The sequence below is a fragment of the Oncorhynchus nerka genome, linkage group LG12 (assembly GCF_034236695.1).
Source record: "Oncorhynchus nerka isolate Pitt River linkage group LG12, Oner_Uvic_2.0, whole genome shotgun sequence".
NCBI lineage: Eukaryota > Metazoa > Chordata > Actinopteri > Salmoniformes > Salmonidae > Oncorhynchus > Oncorhynchus nerka.
Genome location: NC_088407.1, coordinates 36146137 through 36173353, shown reverse-complemented (window position 1 = coordinate 36173353; position 27217 = coordinate 36146137). Strand labels below are relative to the sequence as shown.

The following is a 27217-nucleotide window of genomic DNA, read 5'->3' as shown; positions in this document are numbered from 1 at the left end:
TTAATATACTAAACTGGGTATAAAACTCCAAAATCTGGTATCGTGACAACATTAGTTATAGGTACTTTTAAAATGACTCAAGAAGCCCTGCACTTAGTGAGAGTGCGTGAGTGTGCGTGTATACCCAGAGTACTGCCAGTGACTGAAGGTCAAAGAAGGGCCCGTTCTTTCAAAGATAATTCGATAAAAATCCAAATAACTTCACAGATCCTCATTGTAAAGGGTTGAAACACCGTTTCCCATGCTTGTTCAATGAACCATAAACAATGAATGAACATGCACCTGTGGAACGGTCGTTAAGACACTAACAGCTTACAGACGGTAGGCAATCAAGGTCACAGTTATGAAATCTTAGGACACTAAAGAGGCCTTTCGACTGACTTTGAAAAACAAAAGAAAGATGCCCAGGGTCGCTGCTCATCTGCGTGAACGTGCCTTAGGCATGCTGCAAGGAGGCATGAGGACTGCAGATGTGGCCAGGGCAATAAATTGCAATGTCCGTACTGTGAGACGCCTAAGACAGCGCTACAGGGAGACAGGACGGACAGCTGATCGCCCTCGCAGTGGCAGACCACGTGTAACAACACCTGCACAGGATCGGTACATCCGAACATCACACCTGCGGGACAGGTACAGGATGGCAACGACTTTCATTTTATTTTTTATTTAACCTTTATTTAACCAGGAAGGGCTCATTGAGATTTCAAATCTCTTTTTCAAGAGCGTCCTGGCCAAGATAGGCAGCACCAAGTCATTACAAAAATGAATTACAAAAACAACAACTGCCTGAGTTACACCAGGAACGCACAATCCCTCCATCAGTGCTCAAACTGTCCGCAATAGGATGAGAGAGGCTGGACTGAGGGCTTGTAGGCCTGTTGTAAGGCAGGTCCTCACCAGACATCACCGGCAACAACGTTGCCTATGGGCACAAACCCACCGTCGCTGGACTAGACAGGGCTGGGAAAAAAGTGCTCTTCACTGACGAGCCGCGGTTGTGTGTCACCAGGGGTGATGGTCGGATTTGCGGTTATCGTCGAAGGATTGAGCATTACACCGAGGCCTGTACTCTGGAGCGGGATTGATTTGGAGGTGGAGGGTCCGTCATGGTCTGGGGCGGTGTGTAACAGCATCATCGGACTGAGCTTGCAGCCATTGCAGGCAATCTCAACGCTATGCGTTACAGGGAAGACATCCTCCTCCCTCATGTGGTACCCTTCCTGCAGGCTCCTCCTGACATGACCCTCCAGCATGATAATGCCACCAGCCATACTGCTCGTTCTGTGCGTGACTTCTTGCAAGACAGGAGTGTCAGTGTTCTGCCATGGCCAGCAAAGAGCCCGGATCTCAATACCATTGAGCATGTCTGGGACCTGTTTGATCGGAGGGTGAGGGCTAGGGCCATTCCCCCCAAAAATGCCCGGGAACTTGCAGGTGCCTTGGTGGAAGAGTGTGGTAACATATCACAGCAAGAACTGGCAAATCTGGTGCAGTCCACGAGGAGAAGATGCACTGCAGTACTTAATGCAGCTGGTGGCCACACCAGATATTGACTTATTTTTGATTTTGAACCCCCCTTTGTTCAGGGCCATATTTCTGTTAGTCATATGTCTGTGGAACTTGTTCAGTTTATGTCTCAGTTGTTGAATCTTGCTATGTTCATACAAATATTTACACATGTTAAGTTTGCTGAAAATAAACGCAGTTGACAATGAGAGGATGCTTCTTTTTTTGCTGAGTTCATTTTATGTTTCCAATAAAAAAACGAAGAGATCTAAGTATCCAGATCCCTCTCTCACCCCTGCAGCCTCAAGAAACTCACTCAGTCTACAACCGACATTAACCTTTGACAATTTTTTCCTCAAGACTTTCATTTCCTGGAAGTAGGGCTCTGAGTTTTACCTGACACCCTGACCATGTGACCTGGTCAAGAAAACTCCTGTCCTGGAGTTAAGAGCCCTTAGCCTGGTTAAACCAGACTGGGACCTGTACTCACCAAGTGAAACAATGGTTTCACAGGTTTAACCAGGCTACAGGGCCGTACCCTTGTTTACTAATCTATCTACACTCGAGGTAAAGACAAGCACTAAGCACCCTCTATTCTACAGTCTGCGTGTTAATTAACAGGAGTGGGATAGGGTCGTGACACTGTGTTGACGAACAACCATTTCATTGATCCCTGCATTCCTGTCTGACTGAGGACAGTGTTAGACTGGAATCACAGAAGACTGGGGCTACTGTGTGGGAATGAGCAAGAGAAGGGAACTCTTAATGGGGTTGAGCTCATTCAAGGCCTCAGGTTTCAAAAATGTTTGCAGTGGTGAAGAAATCGTCACATGAACACCTCCAATATGCTGTCGCTCTCTTGAGCATACACACACACAGTACTCTCTCATACATTTTCCCTAACGCGCACGCACGCACACGCGCACACACACACACACACACGAGGAAGCCTGCTGGGTGGTTCAAAGTGAGGTTGATTTGGCTGGTTGGAATAAAATATCTGATTAACAGATATCCTGTAAGGGTCTCCTGACCCCTAATGATATTAGAGCCTGTGTGTGTGTGTGTGTGTGTGTGTGTGTGTGTGTGTGTGTGTGTGTGTGTGTACGCTGTGGGGAAAGGGTCAATAAAAAGTCAACTGCCCTGGCACAAATAACAATTCTTTAGCGACACCGGTCCTTGCCTCTATCAACAGTCTCTTTCTCTGCTAATCGCTAAGAGAACCTAACTAAATGCCACCCATGTGACCATCATAACTCTTCTGTAGTGACTGAGAGGGTCTGTGTTAGCATGTTAGAGGACCTTGCTAAAGGATGTTATTATGCTTATTCTAGAAATTTCAGGACTGCTGACCCGACACAATGCTATGCACTGAGTGTACAAAACATTAGGAACACTTGCTCTTCCCATGACATACTAGACTGACCAGGTGAATCCAGGTGAAAGCTACTATATGATCCCTCATTCATTGTCACCTGTTAAATCCACTGTTAATCAGTTTAGATGAAGGGGAGGAGACAGGATAAAGAAGGATTTTTAAGCTTTGAGACAATTGAGACATGGATTGTTTATGTGTGCCATTCAGAGGGTGAATGGACAAGACAAAATATGTAAATGCCCTTGAACGGGGTCAGGTAGTAGGTGCCAGGCGCACCGGTTTTGAGTGTGTCGAGAACTGCAAAGCTGCTGGATTCTTCACGCTCAACAGTTCCCCGTGTGTATCAAGAATGGTCCACCACCCAAAGAACATCCAGCCAACTTGACACAACTGTGGGAAGCACTGGAATCAACATGGGCCAGTATCCTTGTGGAACGCCTTCGAACACCATGTCAAGTACGTGCCGAGACAAATTGAGGCTGTTCTGAGGGGGAGGGGTACAATAATGGGAGTTGAGTCTCAATTCTTATTACATTTATTATTCCTCCCTCTCTCGTTAACATAGAGTATTGCCTACAGGGATGGAGAAGACAGAGTTACCAAGGGAGAGAGAGAGAGAGAGAGGAAGAGGGAGAGAACATTGGAGCGAGATTAAATGTTTGTGAACTGAAACCAAAGACGGTTGGAAAAAAAAACACCACAGCTACTTGGACAGTTTTCCAGAGGGCAGCATTGCAATATAATGAATGGTAATTTCAAAGGGAGAGGAAGAGAGAGAAATTGACTGTACGACCCCGTAACCCCTCCCTAACCCCCCTCCTCCTCTCTCAAAGTATTCCGGGAAGTGCAGCCAGGAGTTCCAGAGTCCAGACACACACTAGGGTCAGGAGAGGAGGACAGAGTTAGGATGGTTCTAATTACAAACTCTACTGTAAGGGAGTGTGTGTGTGTGTGTGTGTGTGTGTGTGTGTGTGTGTGTGTGTACTCGTTTTCCTACCTTATCATCAGGACCCCAATATCCTAACAATTCACTGAATGTCCTGAATTTGTTCAAATGCTATTTTGAGTTCTAGTGTTGGGTTAAGATTTTGAGGGATAGGGTTAGGTTAAGGTTTAGGGTTAGGGTTAAGGTTTAGGGTTAAGGTTTAGGTTAAGGTTTAGGGTTAAGATTTTGAGGGATAGGGTTAGGTTAAGGTTTAGGGTTAGGGTTAAGGTTTAGGGTTAAGATTTTGAGGGATAGGGTTAGGTTAAGGTTTAGGGTCAGGGAAAATAGGATTTGTTTTAATGGTCAAACATTTGTACTCCCCAAAAAGTCCTGAAATGTCAAGAAAATAAAGCTGTGCGGATGTGTGTGCGTTGTCTCACACACTCCTCACCACAGCTTTGTAGAACAGGGTGTGGGTCATTGTCATGGTGAAGGGGGTTGATGGGATAGCAAGGCACACCCGGATATGATCAGACGCATCCGCTCAGAGACAAATGACACACACACACACACACACATTCTGTTGCCACAGCACACACACACACATTCTGTTGCCACAGCACACACACACGCGCATTCTGTTGCCACAGCACACACACACACACATTCACATAAATTAAACCGTGCTTATGTGTTATTGATGAGTGTCAGGGGTTGGGAGGTGGTGAGAAAGCAGAAACATATCGATTTCAGAACTACCCTTCCTACTGATTTAGAAGAGACTATTAAAACACCCTGAAACACTCCACATGTTTACAACATCCTCCAATATGATTGGATGTGACATTCACGGGACAGAGTACTGCATGCGATCTGGCTTGAGCTCATGCAACATGTCTCAAATGTGTCAAGTTACTTGTGGTTGAAGAATGTGGAAGGAATTTCCTCTTGAATGACAATAAACATCATCAAGCGATCAATCAAGTTTATAGGCTGTGTTACGATCTGATCCAGTACAAATAACTACCATGCCCAGTCAGTAGACTACCATGCCCAGTCAGTAGACTACCATGCCCAGTCAGTGAAGGGTAAAGTGATGTAAAGATACCTGAAACCCCACCTCTTTCATGCCCAGGATCAGTAATCCTTCTCACCCCCCCCCTTAAAAGATTTAGATGCACTATTGTAAAGTGGCTGTTCCACTGGATGTCTTAAGGTGAACGCACCAATTTGTAAGTCGCTCTGGATAAGAGCGTCTGCTAAATGACTTAAATGTAAATGTAAATGTAAAGATGGTGATGTCAGAGGTTAGGGGTCAGAGGTGATGTGAGGTTGTCTTACCAGCCAGGGTTGTGGGATCTCTGGGAGGGGCATCTGAGGGGGGGCCGGGAGGCTGCTGTGGATCTCTGACTTGAACGAGGGCTCTGAGAGGAAGAGAGCGATAAAAATAGATTTTAGAGACAGTGGAAGACTGCAAAGTAAACACAAGGGACAATAATTGGAATTTGGTTTCATCCATGTTATGTTTCTAAAACAATAAGATGGATCAGATTTACATATAATATGGATTGAGGTGAACTGAATGGACTAAAGTTGTGTAATAGTTGATGGGCGGTGGTTGGGAGTCTGACCTTAACTGAACTGAGGTTGTGTAATGATTATGTGGTTGAAGTGGACAAAGGGTGTGTGAAGGTTGTGGTTCTGGCCTTTAGCGTTCGGTACCCTATGCAGAATGTTGGAAATGAGCAGACTGAGGTCGTGCGTAAAGGTTATGTGATGGTTGTAGGTCTGACCGTGAGGTTGTGTAAAGGTTGTGTTTAGATTCTGACCATTAGCGTTGAGGACCCTGTGGAGGATGTTGGAGATGAGCATCTTCTTCTCCCGGACCCCAGAACTCAGATACTCCCTGTCCAGCAGGTCCAGGAACAGACGCAGCTCACACACCAACTCCTCCATGGCTGCAGAAAGACACAGGACACAAAACGACAGAATGTTAGACAGCGCACACGCTCGCAAACACAACGCATCGTACTCATGGCCAGCAAAGGCGTAACGTAATAATGTGGTTATGACCAAGTCTATGTCAACACTCTCTGTAGGCTCGACCGTTTCAACAGCATTCAAAGACTCTTGGGAAACAAACGCAAGCTACCTGACGTATCCAAAGCAGAATGTAGACACCATGATTAAGAGTTGCCCAACCGAGGCTGGCACTGGCATTAGACCTGAGGAATCTTCCCTGCCATCAAAGTTCATTTGCAGCTCTGGGAACACATACATTCGCTAACCCTCTTCGCAGACAAACAATAGGCACAGCCCATATAAAAGGCATAGCTGGATGTTTAGGTGCCTGTGTGTGTCTCTCACTGGGAGGGAGAGAAGGGTATGGATCGCTTCACGTCGAGTTATTGGAGGTGATATGCGTGTTAGGCTCAGCACATCAGTACAGAACTCCTCTGTAGATAAAGAGAACACACCTCCCATCTTTCATGGTTCAGCCCTGTCAGTTCCAGCAGAGCGTGTAATAAACATGTAATAAACATGTAAACAGCGTGTAATAAACATGTCTCATTGCTGATGACGACATATGAACTCTAAATAGTGGACGTTCATTGACGGGCCCCCTAGAAGTTATGGTTGGTTAGCTAAGGATATAATCAGAGGTCCTATATGTGGTTTGTTCCGTAGAGAATTCCCAGGCCTCCCGCTATGACGGAAAAACACACACTCACGATGAAACTATCATTTAACCCCTGCAAAGACATAATTCCTCACAGACCATACTTGTGTGTTTTGAATGATTCCATTTTTTTTTTTTTTTAAATCAGTTCAGTTGAACTCTGAGGAGCAATACAATTTCTAGGGTGGTATATTTTGATAATGCATTGAGTAATGCATTATGTCATAGCAAATGGTAATGCACTTATCCGCATCCCCTCCACATGCGAAATCTGACTGACAGCTCGCGAAACAGTTTGGAATGTTCAGCACACAGCAGTAGAGTGATTTGAACACAGTCTCAATTGACGTATTGTTTTTGCCAGACACCTACGATGATATAACATCTAGTAGGCCCCATAAAAGCCCGAAGGACCCCCTTGACAGCTCTGTTAATGATAGTGATGTACAGTTTGGGGGATGGTGGCCTAAACCTTTGATCGGTGCGTCTGGCATTGAGATCGGTGCATACCGTTGTCTGCCAGAGACATTTACGAGGTTAGAACACACATCCATATTTTACTCTCACAGCTATGGAGAAGACTGGGAGTCTTTCTCTATAGCTGTACAAACAGCAGCTTTCACACATTCCTGTTGTAATCTTATTATCCTTTGAGAGAGGAGGGGGGAGAGAGAGACAGATACCCATTTCAGACAGAAAGTGTGGTATATTACCTGTAAAAAAAAAGAAATCTAAGGCAATGTTTATATGACCCCCTTTCAAACAGACCCTTATTTAGCACCTTCTTGCTGGTACACTGCAACAACAACAACAATCAAGTTCCTTCAAATTATTATGAAGGAACTGGTTCCACAGCCATGCTACCTTAACAAAAAATATATATATTTGGCCCAAACTTACCTCTAACTTGACAAAGCTTCTCATATGTTCATTCAACTATACATTATATTTGGGTAAAAACAGTGCTGTGCAAAAAAAGTGCTGTGCAACTGGTTACCATTGGTGAAAAAGTAGCCAATTGTCATACTTGATTAAAAGTAAAGATAACGTAATAGAAAATGACTCAAGTAAACATCACCCTGTAAAATAATACTCGAGTAACAGTCTAACAGTATTTGGTTTTATATATACTTATGTATCAAAAGTAAATGTATATATCATTTCACATTCTTTACATTAAAGCAAACCGGAGGACACGATTATATATTTTTATTTACGCATAGCCAGGGGCACACTCCAAACAAACAAAGCATTTGTGTTTAGTGAGTCCGTCAGATCAGACTCAGTAGGGATGATATCTTGATAAGTGTGTGAATTTGACAATTTTCCTGTCCTGTTAAGCTTTCGAAATGGAACGAGTACTTTTGGGTGTCAGAGAACATTTATGGAGTAAAGAAGTGCATTAATTTCATTAGAAATGTAGTGGAGTAACAGTAAAAGTTGTAAAACATATAAATAGTCACGTAAAGTACAGATACGCCAAAAAAAATGACTTAAGCAGTACCTTAAATTACACACACACACACACACACACACACACACCTTGCTTTGAACATACGTTTTCAACTTAGATATTTGACACACGTTGACATACATGATTACAGTGTGCATGTCCATTTATGCAGTCATTATTATTCAACATGACCTCACTTGAGATTTGAACTCAAAATCTCTTGGTTCATGGCAAACCTCTAGGTTAAATTATCATTTAAATCAGACTACTCTCTCATCATTGACTTGATTTACTTTTCTCAGTCATTTTATGGATTTCTGTATAGTTACCTAATGTTGGTGGGTCATACGGTTCTGCATATTAGTCTGTGTTTAATGTTACCCCTTAACTAAAATAGCTTTAGAGAGAGAACAAGGACTTTAGGCTGGGTTTCAATCCCTATTGTGTGTCATTCTGTTCCATTTGATTGTTTAGAAAGATTACATGGAATTTGGTTTCATCCATGTTTTGTCCCTTCTTGTGTTTACATGTATAAGGACTTGGTGACAACAGCTGATGTGAAAATAGCTTTTTAAAATTAAATTCTAGAGAGATGTGGGGCATAGCCAAGGACTAAACAAGTACAGTTGAAGTCGGAAGTTTACATACACTTTGTTGGCGTCATAAAAAAAATGTTTTTCAACCACTCCACAAACTTCTTGTTAACAAACTATAGTTTTGGCAAGTCAGTTAGGACATCTACTTCGTGCATGACGCAAGTCATTTTTACAATAATTGTTTACAGACAGATGATTTCACTTATTATTCACTGTATCACAATTCCAGTGGGTCAGAAGTTTACATACACTAAGTTTACTGTGCCTTTAAACAGCTTGGAAAATTCCAGAAAATGATGTCATGACTTTAAAAGCTTCTGATAGGCTAATTGACATCCTTTGAGTCAATTGGAGGCGTACCTGTGAATGTATTTCAAGGTCGACCTTCAAACTCAGTGCCTCTTTGCTTGACATCATGGGAAAATCAAACAAAAATCAGCCAAGACCTCAGAAAAAAAATTGTAGACCTCTACAAGTCTGGTTCATCCTTGGGAGCAATTTCCAAACGCCTGAAGGTACCACGTTCATCTGTACAAACAATAGTACGCAAGTATAAACACCATGGGACAACACAGCCATCATACCGCTCAGGAAGGAGACACGTTCTGTCTCCTAGAGATTAACGTACTTTGGTGTGAAAAGTGCAAATCAATCCCAGAACAACAGCAAAGGTCCTTGTGAAGATGCTGGAGGAAAGACGTACAATGTTATCTATATACACAGTAAAACGAGTCCTATAATCGACATAACCTGAAAGGCCGCTCAGCAAGGAAGAAGCCACTGCTCCAAAACCGCCATAGAAATGCCAGACTACGGTTTGCAACTGCACATGGGGACAAAGATCGTACTTTTTGGAGAAATGGCATCTGGTCTGATGAAACAAAAGTAGAACTGTTTGGCCATAATGACCATCGTTATGTTTGGAGGAAAAAGAGGGAGGCTTGCAAGCCGTAGAACACCATCCCAACCGTGAAGCACGGGGGTGGCAGCATCATGTTGTGGGGGTGCTTTACTGCAAGGGAGACTGGTGCACTTCACAAAATAGATGGCATCCTGAAGAAGAAGAATTATGTGGATATATTGAAGCAACATCTCAAGACATCAGTTTGTCGCAAATGGATCTTCCAAATGGACAATGACCCCAAGCATACTTCCAATGTTGTGGAAAAATGGCTTCAGGACAACAAAGTCAAGGTATTGGAGTGGCCATCACAAAGCCCTGACCTCAATTCTACAGAAAATGTGTGGGCAGAACTGAAAAGGCGTGTGCGAGCAAGGAGCACTACAAACCTGACTCAGTTACACCAGCTCTGTCAGGAGGAATGGGCCAAAATTCACCCAACTTATTGTGGGAAGCTTGTGGAAGGATGCCCGAAACGTTTGACCCAAGTTAAACAACTTAAAGGCAATGCTACCAAATACGAATTGAGTGTATGTAAACTTCTGACCCACTGGGTATATGATGAAAGAAATAAAAGCTGAAATAAAATCACTCTTTACTATTATTCTGACATTTCACATTCTTCAAATAAAGTGGTGATCCTAACTGACCTAAAACAGGGGATTTTTAGTAGGATTAAATGTCAGGAATTGTGAAAAACTGAGTTTAAATGTATTTGGCTAAGGTGTATGTAAACTTCTAACTTCAACTGTACCCTTCTTTTTTGTTGTTGCTTTGTGTGTGTGTGTGTGTGTGTGTGTGTGTGTCGATGTCTGACAGGTCCTTAAACACTACTCTGCCTTCTCCTGTCACTCTGATGATAGAGGCCCTAGGCAGTGTGTGTGTGTATGTGTGGCGCTGGTCCTGAGTTGAAAGGCTGTCACGTCCCCAGACTAAACACAGCAGAAGGGGTGGGTGTGCTACAGACACCATTTGTAAATGAGAGACAGACAGACACTGTCAAATACACACAACTACAAACTCAGGACAAGAACATAAACCAGATGTTTTTCCCTCTCACCTTAAATAGCCTGCATTTTCCATAACAAAATGTGTTACTATTCTATTAAGGCACACTCAAAATGTCATACAGGAACTAAATATAGCAATACATAACTACGCTGAGAGTATAAAGAACCAGGTATGGTAGTAGATGCCAGGAGCACTAGTTTGCGTAAAGAATTGCAACGCTGCTGGGGTTTTCACTCAACAGTTTCCCACGTGAATCAAGAATGGTCCACCACCCAAAGGACCTCCAGTCAACTTGACACTACTGTGGGGATCATTGGTGTCAACATGTGACAGCATCCCTGTGGAACAATTTTCAAAACCTTGTAGAGTCCATGCCCTGATGAATTGAGGCTGTGCTGTGGGCAAAACAGGTGCCACAACTCAATACTAGGAAGGTGTTCTTAATGTTTTTGTACGCACATTGTTTATTTTCCACCATTGTGTAGCCTAAGTGATGAGCAACCTACAAACACAACCCAAACTCACCCTTACAATACAGGAAAACCAGTTGGTGTATTTACACAAATTAGAGAGTATTGAGCCATCATATGATGCCCACATGTGTACTACAACTACTCGTCTAGACCATATATCATAAAGCCTATGTAATCTGACATCATGTCTGTTTGAAAAACTCGAGCCAGGCATCTAAGGGGGCTCTGGCGTTTTTTGGATCAAGCAGTAGCCTGCTCCACTTTGATGTCTGATGATAGATCCCACCCAGGCTCTGCGTGTTGACTGAGCCAATGGGCATAAGATACTGCAGACCTGAACCAATGACAGGCTGGTTAGTGGATGCACTGCGGACATGGACCGCCGGACACAGTTTGTGTGCAGCGCAGGTATGCTTGAGTTTACGATTCCATAGAATGTCAATGGTAATCAGCAAATGCAATATATTGAGTGTCATTGTAGAATATAGGGAACAACCACATAATCTGTTGCGTTGTGGGCAGAATGTTGCAGTTGGACGTTTGTGACGTTAATTGGGGTGGTTTATGGTCTGGCATCGCCATGGTCACCCTCCTCGCTTCAGTCGCCGCCACACAACAGGGCATCGCTCAACGCTGGTTGCACACAGCTCCTTATATCAACACACACACACACTACAGCTGGTTCTTCCAGCTGACCCTCCTACTGTGCCCCCCTCCTTCTGCCCTCGTCTCTGGATTGTTACTTTTCCCCCTTCCCTCCCTCTCTCCGTTGGGGTGAACTGAGTGCCTTACTCCAGGGTCTGAGTCGGCACATTTCCTCCAGTCGGCCTACGCCCACACTCAGAGAGAGGAAGCCCAGTGCGGGGGAAACACGCTACCTCCCCTGGGCCCCTGGAACTCTCTCCCTGGAGCCCCTGTTTGACCCAGAAAGGCTAACCTGGGACTCTTTTCGTAGATTACACAGCAAGTCAGATGGAAATGTGATGTGTAGAACATACATGATTCTCTGTCACTTAGAGTAGGGAATCGTGCCAGTTCTATACATCATATTTCTACCTTAATAATCCTCTAAACTCCGTGTAGACTAGAGCCGGCCTGCAGGCCACGATCACCCCAATCAAAAGGGTGAACATCATATCAAATCACGGTCATAGAAACGCAATGAAACTTTAATAAACCTGCAATAAAACACTCATGCTTCTGGGTCCTTTCCCCTGAGAACCCAACCCATGTACTGTAAGATGATGAGGTCAGTGGCTGCATTAGCTTATGATGAGAGACCAGCATTCGCTATCCTGGTCTGTAATTACCAGGGCTCTGTGTTCCACGGGGAATGCCAAGGGAACATCACAGTGGACTATATCATCTCTATCAGTTACGCAGGTGGTTTACAAGCAGATGTGCCAAATCACAAACATCTGAGTCGGACTGATCTGGACCTCAAAACCTACCCATCATCTGAGAGAAGGGAACCAGAGTCTGTAGTTCATAGAGAGAGGCAGTGGAGAGGGAGAGAGAGGGTAGGAAGGAATGGAGAGAGAGAGAGAGTAGGAAGGAATGGAGAGAGAGAGAGAGAGAGAGAGAGAGAGAGAGGGTAGGAAGGAATGGAGAGAGAGAGCGAGCGCGAGCGAGAGAGAGCGAGAGAGTGCAAGAGAGCGAGAGAGAGCGTGAGAGAAAGAGAGAGTGAAGCTCCTCCAGTATCTGTGTAAGGGGATAATTACAGAGCACTCGAAGTGAAAGCACACCACTGAGAGGGGATGGAGGGAAGAAAAAGAAAATAGGAGAGGATGGTGGTTAGAGGCACTGGATTTCGGGTTGGACTCATCTTTCTTGGAGGAATGGAAGGCCTGAGGAGACTTGGTGGTGCCCTCCGCATCCCATCCCAACCTGGACTTTAGTTGTGTCACCAGCCATTTGCATTCAACCAAGAAAGAAAGAAAGAAAGTCAAAAGAGGATAGCGTGGCTGATGTAGTCTATCAAGAATCCGAAGGAGGTTGATGAGATGAGCATTTGGGCTCCCATGCCATACCTCACGTTTGTGGTAAAGCTAGAGCCATCCATGTATTGGCCCAATGCCGAGTTATCTGCTGTGACGCTCAAAGGGAAACCGCTCCACTTTGATTGACAGTTCCTAACCAGACAGTATTTAAAAGCTTCTATTCCCATTAGACTCCACCCAGCACAGACCACAACCCCCTTTCCACCCTTTCTTCCATCAGTTACATTTTCAGTCATGTTGTTGATGGCGTTTTTCTCAAGAGCTACTCTTGCGCCCCTCCCAATCGGACCCCCCCCATTTGGCAATGCCAGTCCCCAACAAAACCCTCTCGCAGTGGTGTTTGTTCTATCTGGATCAAATGTATATCTTCACCCCAGACAGATAATCAAACTGGCTAGCAGGCTGAGGGCTAATCTGAAATGATCAACAACATCAGTTATTGCCCTGAGGATTATTACCAAGGAAAACAGGAGTGATTATTTATGATTGCTAATAGTGCATGCATTCGGAAAGTAAATCAGATGGCCCTGCAAAACCAATGTTACATCAAGCCTAATCTTGGTTTACGATTTATGTTTTCGTAGTCTGTCCACATGCAATTATATCATGTCAAAAGGCTTTGGATTTGTGTTGGATAAAGGCACAGTCAAACTATATGGTAGCCACACCATATGACAGTGGCAATGCATGACAGTTACACTGTATGACACAAGTCTTATATAAGTCTACATATGGCTCTTCATCACGATGGTTTTCCAATGTGCATAAGGCTATTGACAGGAATGGAGAGGCGGCCAAGGATCTCCAATTTGGGTTGGAATTAAACTCTGTGCCTGCATGCCAGTTCACTGACAGATTGACTTTGATGAGGGGGGATTATGAACTCATTTTTCTTCCTCTCTTCACCTCTTTGAATCGCGTTTTCCTGCCATTGAAAGGGGGGGGGATCCTGTTTATTTTTTTGACACAAGAAAGCCTTTAAAAATCCATCATCGTTGGGGTGCTGAGTGGGGTTCTAAAAGACAGGGGGACCCCGTTACGCTAAAACAGAACCAAATGGGCCAACGAGCGAAGGGGGCCAAACTGCTGACACCATGGCCACATCACAGGCACCCAACGCGGTGCCAATTAAAGCCACATCGTCTGAGGGTTTCCGACCGAGGGGAAACTACGATAATAAACACATTAACACTCCATTCATATTGCCCCCAAAATGGCACCACGTAAGAGTTTTAGAAACAGGGACAGAAAGAGAATTCTTTCCAACTGCCAAGTTTGCCTGCTGCTAGTACCCCCCCAATGGTGGATAGGCTGATCACAAGGCAAAACTTAAAAACACCCTCTCCATTTCCCAGCCCTTGAGCCAAAACACACTTCCCACATTCTCATGTGGCGTGTAGATGAGATTACAGCATTACTACACAATGGTTGTCTGTCGGTGACCCTACCAAATGTTAAGCTGCGATAAATTGCCTAGCTACCTGATACCACGCAGCTGCCAACCCGAAGATAGAGGAGGGTAGCAGTGGAGCCAGGTTTTGTTATTGTAGGGATATGGTCTCCTGCAGAGAAACAAGAGATATGGAGCCACTTGGTGTTGTCATACCACGTCTATGTTGTTGACCTCAGGGAAAATCCTACATTAACTCTAGGTTGACCGTAGGTATGTGGGCCTATGCAACAGATGAATTGTGTGACACCACCACAATCATTTGTGTAAGTAATATCATAGAAACATTGCTTAATTTGTGTAGAATAAACCTAATCTGAGGCCAAAATCTGATTTAGAGTAACATTGGAAAATTTTAAAAAGCGTTCCATGACTGTTATGATATATTATAATCTATAATTCCCTGTTTTAATTGATGGTACAGGCAACAAAAGTAATCCAATGAGCGCGTAAAACTCATGTACACTATACTGTAGCAGCTCCAAGTGCGCTCCCCTGGAAAGAGGCGGTCACTGGTCACTTCGTCCCGCGCCAGCTGCGCCCAGCGACGCACAATCCAGTGATTATCGTGCGGGACTGCCTGGACGCTGAGAGGGCTGCTATTCATCAGTGTTGCCCGGGGTCAGAAATGGGAGAGGGTGGGGAGGTCTCAGGTTGCAACTAGCTACACTCTAGTCGCGACGCATAATTCCATGGACAACAAAACCACGACCCTAATGACACTGTCAGGAGCCAGCGGTGGCCAGCAATCTTTCCAGGCTCCAGCTCGCAGCAACCTCTCGCTCTCTCTGTTATGAGAGTTACTATTATTACAGAATAATTCATTTAATGAGTTGTCATTATAGCAATGCTGCAATGACAATTTACAAGGCGGGTGATAATGATTAGCAACAATGCATTGTTTATTATTAGGATATAACGTTACAGTACTATACAATAATAGGCCTAATGCATCATCAGTGAATTATATGTCATTATATTTTCCCTTCCAGTAAGTGTGTTGGCTATTGAACTCGTTTCGTTTTAAAACCAGCAGCTCTCAAGGGGAGATAGTAAATAGATGTGTCAGACACATATCAATATTTACAGTGGCCAGCTGTTGAAGCCCTGAACCAAAAGCGCATGCTGACGTTGGAATACACTCACCCCTGGACGCAAACAAAATGGGATCGCGCCGCATGGTGGCTTCCCAACGCATCTAAATCCCAGCAAACAGAAGCAGGCGAGTGGCCGGCAGCTGTCGAATATCAATAAAATCCCTCTCTCCACGGTTCAGCGGCCAACGACGGAATCCTTGTCTGTTTCTTTGAGGATAGATTTGCCCCGCGATACCAGCTCTGAACAGTCTTTCACCACTGTGCGCTTTACGACCAACCGGCAACGTCTCCGTCACGAGTCTCCTTACAAACTTTTCTCCGGCTCTTTTCCCCTCTTTGCTTCCTTCCGTCCTCCTCCCTCTTACAAAACCTACTCAAACTGCCTGTGCCTGCATGGTCTGCTCAGCTCAGAAACGGATCTTGTTTGAATGCTCGCATCTGCCGTCTGTTACGGTGCTGACAGGCGGCCAATAATGAGAGGGCTAGTCGTGCCTTGCAAGCAAGCGCGCCGAGGGCAGACTGAACTTTTCGAATATCTCCCCCTCTCTATCTTTGCTGAAAGGTGAGACGCGACCCCTTTTCTCTCCGCCCAGCTCTCTCTCGGGCTCGTATTCCAGTGTGACGTTAACTAAGGAAAGCATATTTAAACACACCAGGCAGGCAGGGCTAGCCCAGTTCTGAGTTCTCCCCCTTTTCCTCAGCGGCAGATGGGTTATTGAACTCAGGCTGGCTCGCCCCTAGGGATGGGGGGGGGGGGGGGGGGGGATCGGCAGTTTATGGTAATAGTCGGTAATTAAGGACTGTCCGCGTCTCTCACTGCACCCATCACACGGTTGTGTCCAGAGGGGAGAGCAACAGCCAGCCAATGACAGATATGAGAGTGGGGCTCAAGTTGAAATACAGGGATACTGTGTAATACCTCACCAAACTCAGACTCAACAAAACAATGTCTGCTGTATTGCATAGTTTAGGTAGGCTGAAGCCTAGAAACGCTGGTTCAGAACTGAAGTTTTGCCATGTGTAAATTGACACATTGAAACTAAATCATATGTAATTAAGGCTTTTCTGGACTATAAACTAAACACTTGAGGGTGTGTGCCTAGCTATGCAAAAACAAACCCACCTAACCTTCACTTCTACTGTATGTTAGTAGATTAGAGGTTTGGGTTTGGTAAAAAAATGGTCAGAAAAGGACCACACACATTTTGGAGTAGGAGCTGATTTATTTGGGCAGGGCTGTCAAAACAAGGTGGTAAAATCCTCAAAAAGAAGGCCTGTGGATTTTATCTCACTCACATCTCACTTTTCTTTTCCAACAAACAGTCAAGCAAAAACAAAAACGCAGCAAGACACAGGTTGTCAATGATGTAGAGTATTTTTAAGGCCTCATTATGGTATGCAGGGTATTATGGTATGCAGTCCAAATGCACCTACCGTGGGTTAATTGCAATACTGGGAGGAGTGCTTCTTGAGTTGAGCGCAGACTTTAGGTAGTGTGAAATAAAACCACAAATGTTGCTTCAGGGGAGGAAGCTGAGCTTTAGGGTGGTGAAGGAATTAACTGGTTGCACTGATTATAGTGTTAAAGATGTGGTGCAATGAATGGGCCAATTGGAGGTGTGTGTGTGTGTGTGTGTGTGTGTGTGTTAGAAAGGATATGAGCTATAGTGTGACCATGCAAGGTGTGAACCTTCAACCTTGTTTGACTGCACACCCTCAAGTGTTGGTGGAATAATAGTGAAGACATCAAAAATATGAAATAACACATATGGAATCATGTAGTAACCAAAAAAGTGTTAAACAAATCCAAATATAATTGAGATTTTTCAAAGCAGCCAACCTTTTGCCTTGACAGATTTGCCCACTCTTGGCATTCTCTCAACCAGCTTCATGAGGTAGTCACCTGGAATGCATTTCAATTAACAGGTGTGCCTTGTTAAAAGTTCATTTGTGGAATTATTTTCCTTCTTAATGCATTTGAGCCAAATCAGTTGTGTTGTGACAAGTTAGAGGTGGTATACAGAAGTTAGCCCTACTTGGTAAAAGACCAAGTCCATATTATGGCAAGAACAGCTCAAATTAGTAAAGAGGAACAACAGTCCGTCATTACGTTAAGATGTGAAGGTCAGTCAATCCGGAACATTTCAAGAACTTTGAAAGTTTCTTCAAGTGCAGTCGCAAAAACCATCAAGCGCTATGATGAAACTGGCTCTCATGAGGACCACCACAAGAAAGGAAGACCCAGAGTTCCCTCTGCTGCAGAGGATAAGTTCATTAGAGTTACCAGCCTCAGAAATTGCAGCTCAAATAAATGCTTCAGAGTTCAAGTAACAGAAACATTTCAACATCAACTGTTCAGTGGAGTCTTCGTGAAATCAAGCTTTCAAGGTCGAATTGCTGCAAAGAAACCACTACTAAAAGGACAACAACAATAAGAAGAGACTTGATTTGGCAAAGAAACACGAGCAATGGACATTTTTAGATTTTTGGTTCCAACCGCCGTGTCTTTGTAAGGCACAGAGTAGGTGAACGGATGATCTCTGCATGTGTGGTTCCCACCGTGAAGCATGGAGGAGGTGGTGTGATGGTGCTTTGCTGGTGACACTGTCTGTGGTTTATTTAGAATTCAAGGCACACTTAACCAGCATGGCTACCACAGCATTCTGCAGTGATACGCCATCCCATCTGGTTTGTGCTTAGTGGGACTATCATTTGTTTTTCAATAGGACAATGACCCAACACACCTCCAGACTATGTAAGGGCTATTTGATCAAGAAGGATAGTGATGTAGTGCTGCATCAGATGACCTGGCCTCCACAATCACCCGACCTCACCTCAATTGAGATGGCTTGGGATGAGTTGGCCTGCAGAATGAAGGAAAAGCAGCCATTAAGTGCTCAGAATATGTGAGAAATCTTTCAAGACTGTTGGAAAAGCATTACAGGTGAAGCTGGTTGAGAGAATGCCAAGTGTGTGCAAAGCTGTCATCAAGGCAAAGGGTGGCTACTTTGAAGAAACTAAAATATATTTTGATTTGTTTAACACTTATGTTACTAAACTCAGCAAAAAAATAAACGTCCCTTTTTCAGGACCCTGTCCTTCAAAGATAATTAGCTAAAAATCCTAATACCTTCACAGATCTTCATTGGAAAAGGGTTGAAACACAGTTTCCCATGCTTAATTAATGAACATGCACCTGTGGAATGGTCGTTAAGACACTAACAGCTTACAGACGGTAGGCAATTAAGGTCATAGTTATGAAAACTTAGGACACTAAAGAGGCCGTTCTACTGACTCTGAAAAACACCAAAATAATGATGCCCAGGGTCCCTGCTCATCCGCTTGAACATGCTTAAGGCATGCTGCAAGCAGGCATGAGGACTGCAGATGTGGCCAGGGCAATAAATTGCCATGTCCGTACCGTGAGATGCCGAAGACAGCACTACAGGGAGACAGGACGGACAGCTGATGGTCCTCGCAGTGACGGACCACGTGTAACACCTGCACAGGATCGATACATCCAAATATCATACCTGCAGGACAGGTACAGGATGGCAATAACAACTGCCCGAGTTACACCAGGAACGCACAATCCGCAATAGGCTGAGCGAGGCTGGACTGAGGGCTTGTAGGCATGTTGTAAGGCAGGTCCTACCGGCAACAACATTACCTATGGGCACAAACCCACCGTCGCTGGACTAGACAGGACTGGCAAAAAGTGCTCTTCACTGACGAGTCGTGATTTTGTCTCACCAGGGGTGATGGTCGGATTTGCTTTTATTGTCGAAGGAATAAGCGTTACACCGAGGCCTGTACTCTGGAACGGGATCGATTTGGAGGTGGAGGGTCCGTCATGGTCTGGGGCGGTGTGTCACTGCACCATCGGATTGAGCTTGTTGTCATTGCAGGTAATCTCAACGCTGTGCATTACAGGGAAGATATCCTCCTCCCTCATGTAGTACCCTTCCTGCAGGCTCCTCCTGGCATGACCTTCCAGCATGACAATGCCAGCAGCCATACTGCTCATTCTGTGCATGATTTCCTGCAAGACAGGAATGTCAGTGTTCTGCCATGGCCAGTGAAGAGCCCGGACCTCAATCACATTGAGCATGTCTGGGACCTGTTTGATCGGAGGGTGAGGGCTAGGTCCATTCCCCCCAGAAATGTCTGGGAACTTGCAGGTGGAAGAGTGGGGTAACATATCACAGCAAGAACTGGCAAATCTGGTGCAGTCCATGAGGAGGACATGCACTGCAGTACTTAATGCAGCTGGTGACCACACCAGATATTGACTGTTACTTTTGATTTTGACCCCCCCATTGTTCAGGGACACATTCTATTTCTGTTAGTCACATGTCTGTGGAACTTGTTCAGTTTATGTCTCAGTTGTTGAATCTTGTTATGTTCATACAAATATTTACACATGTTAAGTTTGCTGAAAATAAATGTTCTATTTTTGCTGAGTTTACACGATTCCATGTGTTATTTCATAGTTTTGATGTCTTCACTATTACTCTACAATGTAGAAAATAGTAAAAATAAAGAAAAACCCTTGAATGAGTAGGTGTGTCCAATCTTTTGACTGGTACTGTACGTTGACACAGGTTATCACTCAACCAACCAAGTACAGTGTATACAAATAGTGTTGGATCTGTGACATCCACTTGTATAGATCATATCGTCACGAACGCTGCAGAGCTTTGCTCCAAAGCAATATCAGTTCCCATTGGCTGTAGTACTAGTGACCGTAACATTGAGGCAATGACAAGGAAAGCCAAAAGTACCAAAGGCAGTTATACCTACAATTATTTATGAGAGATCATACGAAATGTTCTCTCAGAACTCTTTTGTTGAAGTTGTAAAACATGTATGTTGATCTGATGTTTATATGGAGGTGAATCCAGGAGGCAGCAGTTGGGAGTATTTGTACAAATATTATTGCCAATTGTTGACACGCATGCGCCTCTTAATAAGAAACGAACTGTGAGAACTGTTAGAGCCCCCTGGATCGATGATGAATTGAAAAATGGTATGGTTCAAATAAATTATGCAAAAAGGGTGGCAAACAAGTCAGGCTGCTCAACTGATTGGTTGACATACTGTACATGTAGACATTTTGTGACAAATTTTTTTTTATTTTTTTAACAATAATTTCAATGACTATTTCACTGGGGAAGTGGACATACAGAAGTGAAATGACAACATTGAACAATGAATCATCATATTTGTGCATTGAATATCTAATCATGAAAGAGAAGGATTGCCGTTTTGAATTTGGCCAAGTTTGTGTGGAAGAGGTGGAAAAACGGTTGTTATCCATCAATAATGATAAGCCACAGTAGAATTGCAACAAAGTGAATATGCTGCCGAGGTTACTGTATTTGTTCCAATCTCTGTCCATAGAAATCCCACTTAAACAGTTAAGGGATAAACGGATATCAAGGTTTATCTGGAACAGTAAGAGACCAATAATTAGATATACTGTACAACATTACAATTACCAAAAAAACTGTGGGGGTATGGCCTTACCAAACCTAAATTATTATTTTGTGTCAGCCCAGTTGAGACTTCTGGTGTGTTGGTGAAATTCAGAGTACGAATCCAAATGGAAAGGCATCGAGACTACTTGGACAGAAATACCCATACAGTCAGTTTTGGGAAATAAGGACATGATAAAATAAATATACAATAGACAAAATCAGTGGATTAATTTCCCTCTTAAGACATGATTTTAGGCTAGTTAAGCAAATTCATTTAGACAGAGGTGTCAAACTGCCGAGTTGGCCCGCATATTACCCCAGCTTCATCCCTGCATCTCAGGACAGCAGGTTTAAACAATGGACGCAGAAAGGCATCACATAATTTTGTACAATTATAAAGAATGGGAACCTGGAGAACTTCCAGGACCTAAGTAAAAAACATGGCTTGGATAAACAAGATTTTTACAGATACCTACAAGTTCGACACTACTTTTTTAAGGCAGATAAAAGTGATTGACCCTTGAGCACCTTAAAAATTTATCCAAGTATTCACTAACGCATACAACTTGGGGAGTAACAAAAAAACGATTTCAAATCATTACTTGGGTATTCTATCAAATAAACATTCTACAAACTATATTTATACAGAAATTGGAGGAGGAACTTAACATTGAAATAAATGATGAAACATAGTTGAACATATTAGAGACTCAACTAAGCTCCACCAACTCAAGGTCTTGGAGAGAATTCTGTTGGAAGAATGTTATACGCTTCTTCATAACACCTAAACTGAAATCAAAACAGACCGACTCCCAACAGCCTTGTTGGAGAGAACACCCTTCGTTGGGCTATCAAGGGTGGATCACTCTCATATCTCTTGGTCCTGCGCCGCAATCGAAACTTACTGGGAAAAATAAGATCGAACATTGGAAAAATAATGGAATTTGACATAGAACAAACGTAAATGTATTTGGGTGAAATACCTGATACTTTTCTCTATTGGTGTAAATTAACTGTTGAAGGTCCTACTGGCAGCCAGTACAAAGGCTGTCACTAGGAAATGGCTACAAAAAGACCCCTCCCTCCCAACCCCCCTCCCAGGAGTAACATTGGAGTTATCATGGTCAAGTCATGTTGACAAAGTTTTTGTGAAGATAGGGAGAGAGGTATGTCTGTTATAAGAAAATTAAAAATCTGTTGTTTTTTTACACAAAGATCAACTGTACTAGTTGTTCAGGTGTGGATCTTGTCCCATCTTGATTACTGCCCGGTAATACGGTCAGGTGCAGCAAAGAAAAACCTAACGCTACAGCAGGCTACAGTAACGCTACAGCAGGCTACAGTAACGCTACAGCAGGCGACAGTAACGCTACAGCAGGCTACAGTAACGTTACAGTAACGCTACAGTAGGCTACAGCAGGCTACAGTAACGCTACAGCAGGCTACAGTAACGCTACAGCAGGCTACAGCAGGCTACAGTAACGCTACAGCAGGCTACAGTAACGCTACAGCAGGCTACAGTAATACTACAGCAGGCTACAGTAACGCTACAGTAACGCTACAGCAGGCTACAGTAACGCTACAGCAGGCTACAGTAACGCTACAGCAGGCTACAGTAACGCTACAGCAGGCTACAGTAACGCTACAGTAGGCTACAGCAGGCTACAGTAACGCTACAGCAGGCTACAGTAACGCTACAGCAGGCTACAGTAACGCTACAGCAGGCTACAGTAACGTTACAGCAGGCTACAGTAACACTACAGCAGGCTACAGTAACGCTACAGTAACGCTACAGCAGGCTACAGTAACGTTACAGCAGGCTACAGTAACACTACAGCAGGCTACAGTAACGCTACAGTAACGCTACAGCAGGCTACAGTAACGCTACAGCAGGCTACAGTAACGCTACAGCAGGCTACAGCAGGCTACAGTAACGCTACAGCAGGCTACAGTAACGCTACAGCAGGCTACAGTAACGCTACAGCAGGCTACAGTAACGCTACAGCAGGCTCATAACATGCAGCACGCCTTGCCCTTACCTTCACACACAGAACTAACACCAACGACATGCATGATAGTCCTTCATTGTTGAAGGTTCAGGACAAATTGACTACTTCTCTTCTAGTCTTTTATTAAAAAGAAACATTTGTGCGTTGAAAACGCCTAACCACTTGTATAATGATTTGCATACGCTTCAAACAGACATACAGTGCCTTCGGAAAGTATTCAGACCATTTCACTTTCCCCACATTTTATTACGTTACAGCCTTATTCTAAAATGGATTAAATTAAATATTTTCCTCAATAACCCATAATGACAAAGCGAAAACAGTTTTTTTTAGGAGAAAAATATATATAAATATAATGTATATTTTTATAATGTAATGTCCTTGTCTATAACTGTTCTGTACTTTGTCATGTATTTGTATGTTTTCTGTGGACCCCAGGAAGAGTAGCTGCTGCATGTGCGGTAGGTAGCTAAATGGGCATCCTAATAAACTAAACTAAACATGTATGTACACACATGCTGAGATTGTATCTCTTGCGTCAACTCTTTCTTGGCTGATCTGGGCTTTTGTGAAAGTCAGCGTTGACGTCAGTGCTTGGCCGCATGACTGAGATCTAATCTAATAGAGATACACACCACTGCTGCATGCACTGTAGCCATGAAACTGTCATGTCACTGACATTCAAATATATTAGTCCCCTATCTCATAACACAGGGTGCTGCTCCATCTCTTTATATCACACTATATCATCCTCTCCGTAGAATCAAGATAATCGACTTAAACCTTAATTCATGAAAATAATTCCTCTTTGGCTTGTCCCATGGACAATTATGTGTATGTTTGTGCGCGTGTGTGTTGGTGGGTTCGAGTTGTGTGGGCTACATAGCCAATCGGGCAGAGTCACATGTCTCAAAACACATGCTAGGCTCTACGCAAAACAGCCGTGACACAAGTAACCTTCTCTCCCCCAGATTGCCTTATTGAATTAAGCACACAGAGCTGGGGGTTGTAGCACAACGCTGGCCTTGTCCCGAGTCAGTAGCACTGTTGAGAGACTGGACGTCAATGGTCTATAGAATGGTAGGAAACCAGATATTCTGGGTCACACCAACCCTCACAAACAGTCTATCATCCTGCAATATAATGCCATGACACTGAGGGAAAAGGGGAAAGAAGAGAGATTAAGAGAAATAGAGTGAAGGAGAGAAAAATAGAGGGAAAGTAGGAGAAAGAGTGAACAATAGAGAGGGAGAGAAAGAGAATGTGAAATTGAGTAAAGAAAGAATGTGGGGGGAGAGAACAAGTGTGGATGAGAGCGACAGGAGGAGAGAAATACAAAAATTAAGAGCGAGAGAGAGGGTGTTTGTCTCAGAGGTGGGTCAGCCTGCGGTGATGAAACTGGGCTGTGGGCCCGGTTGATAGAGGTCAGGACAGGCGTGCCGTCAGCCCCAGCAGTGCGCTCTGGGATAGCCAACTCCCCCAAAGCTGAGCCTCTCCAGCTGTGTCAATGGGCTAACGGGTCAGAGATGTGGACAAAGACCTGGAGGCGTCAACTGAAGCAAATGCACTGAGGACGACAGTGTGTGTGTGTGTGTGTGTTTGTGTGGAAAGAGCAGTCAGGACCCAGCCCATGTTGACTTTGTGTGTTAACCCCTAGCCTTAGAAAGGGAACGCTCCTATGGTATTCCAGGCACGCCTGTCAAAACAGCAGTCAACCTGCCGACCTCTCGGTGCACGACCCACCCTCTCGCTCCCTGAACCGGTCACAAGAGGTTGGAGACCAGTGCCTCAGAAGGGAGTCGGGAAAGAGGGGGTTTACAGGCTGAGGAGTGGTGGCTAATGGGGGGGGTTAGGCCTCTTGGTAGGGGCGGCGTTAAACAAACACTCCTCTAATGAAGCGTTTAGGCCCCCTGGAGGTGCTGGAGTGATTGCTTCCCTACACAGGCTCCAGTTACACACAGGAGGGGGGGCATCTGAGAGCAGTAAAGGTTGGCCACTGTGCTAATCCACCCAACATGGCAACCCACATTTACTTTATTACGTCAGATTCAGAGTCAGCGCGGAACGTTCTATTGCCTTGAACAGGCGTTATGAAATAGAGTCCCGGGGGTCCTTTTGAAGTTGTTGGCTTTGATTGTGTGGAATTTGTTTTATCAGAGGAAGAGTGGTATCTCTAGTCCACAGCAGTGGTGGGAAAAGTACTCAATTGTCATACTTGAGTAAAAGTAAAGATACCTTAATAGAAAAGTAAAAGTTAAATACTACTTGAGTAAAAGTCTAAAAGCATTTGGTTTTAAATATACTAAAGTATCAAAAAGTAAAAGTATAAACCACTTCAAATTCCTTATATTAAGCAAACCAAATGGCACAAAAATGTTTTTATTTTTATTGACGGATAGCCAGGGGCACACTCCAACACTCAGACATAATTTACAAACAAAGCATTTGTGTTTTGTGATTTGATTTGTTTTAGTGAGTCCACCAGATCAGAGGCGGTAGGGATGGCCTTCTTGATAAGTGTGTGAATTCGACCATTCTCCTGTCAAAATGTAACGAGTACTTTTGGGTGTCAGGGAAACTGTATAGAGTAAAAAGTACATTATTTTATTTAGCAATGTAGTGAAGTAAAAGTTAGCAAAAAAATAGAAATACCCACCCCAAAAAAACTTAAGTAGTACTTTAAAGTATTTTTACACCACTGGTCCACAGGGAGTGTAAAACTCTAAAAACAGTCATCTCTCTTTCCTGGGTCAAACTCAAGGCCACAGATGATCAAAAACACAGGGCAAGAACTCAATTTCATTAACTTCCTTTTTGGCCCAACTAATCTTATGTAATCCGGAGGGCACTACAGTAGTAGTAAAACCTATGTTGGCAAAGGTTTAGGGGAGATAGCGTTCTCACAACAAATACTGTACGGTACCAAGGTGTTCTTTTTCACATCCAACATAGTCATCTTTTCAACAATACAACCCGTAATGTGGGATAAGGATTTGTAGGAATTCCTCCGGATTCCAAACCATCTGCTAGTTGGCTGCATCACAATAGCTGGCACTGTAATACTAGTCAGGATCAAAGCAGGAGTTGGTTCCCCCCCCGACTAAACCCTGGAGCAGAGCAGACCAGGAGAGGAATCAGTCTGTGTTCATCTTGGGGTCTGGGCCTATGCCTGTTCCCCATATGGGCCTGACTGACTGATTGACTGAGAGGGGGGTGGCTTGGGGGGTAGACAGGATTAGAAATTAGGAGAGACCGTCAATCTACATAATGTACCACCACGTGCTGCAACAGTTTGTGTTATGCGAACGGATCCCTTGTGATGTCAGGAGATCTGTCCAATCAAGAAAGTGATGTCCGTTGCCCATATTGAAATGCTTTTGTTTTTTTAAAGCAATAAACAAACAGAGTAATGTTTGATCCATAATTTCCGTGTGACATTTTGCCTATAGGCTGGGGGGACAGCGGCTGGATTGAGATGCGTGTGTGTTTGTACATGTGTGTGCGGGCCTGAGTGTGTATGTGTGTGTGTGTGTGTGCAATCCAATGATATGTACCCCCATCTCCGTTCGTTTGTCCGTACAGCCACACTGTACAGAGGATTCACATCGAGTTAATACAGTATGACCAACAGGCTCCAATGAAACCCTTTTTACAGTTGTAAACGCTCAGAAATGCATGGAAAGAAGAAAATAAATCTCCTCAAAAGCCCGATGGAATCAGGTCATGCTGATTGTGACAGGTTAGTAGGTCTGTTCATTTACGAGAAGTGATTCTCGGTCCCTATGTCACACACACACATGCATACACACACTGTGCAGATGAGCCCATAGCGTCACATTCCATGCCAGGAAGTGTGTGTATGACAGTGACATCAAGCCAATATAAACGTATTGGAATAGCGCGTCAGCAGCTAGACTACAGCAAACCATAATGTGGCTTCAGGTCTGGAAGAAGCATCATCGCAGGCAATAGCCCCTTTAAGGCCTGTCTCTATTACCGGAGTGGAGGTATACTGTACTTCCTTTGATTGAAAAAGGGAGTGGTATTGCATCATTTGACACCTCCAGATCTGCTATGCCTAGCTCAGAGTACAACAACATACAGTGCCTTCGGAAACTTTTCAGACCCCTGGACTTTTTACACATTTTGTTATGTCACAGCTTTATTCTAAAACGGATGAAATAAAAACAATTCCTCATCAACCTACACACAATACCCCATAATGACAAATCAAAAACAGGTTCAAATTTCTTTTATA

The 27217-nt window shown here is 43.9% G+C and overlaps 1 protein-coding gene across 3 annotated transcripts in view; it reads right to left on the bottom strand.

The window, feature by feature from the left end:
• Positions 1 to 27217, bottom strand: part of afap1 (actin filament associated protein 1) — a 117944-nt gene that overhangs the window by 40665 nt on the left and 50062 nt on the right. The window contains exons 1-3 of one of the 3 annotated variants that reach the window (XM_029674804.2): positions 15520 to 16091; positions 5639 to 5767; positions 5151 to 5233 (exon numbers count right to left, since the gene is read on the bottom strand). In XM_029674804.2, the coding sequence (XP_029530664.2) occupies positions 5151 to 5233; positions 5639 to 5767; positions 15520 to 15571 (264 nt within the window). In that variant the 5' untranslated portion in view covers positions 15572 to 16091. Of the gene's footprint in view, positions 1 to 5150; positions 5234 to 5638; positions 5768 to 15519; positions 16092 to 27217 lie in introns of those variants that run through there. The other 2 variants (XM_029674806.2, XM_029674805.2) reach the window with 2 other exon arrangements.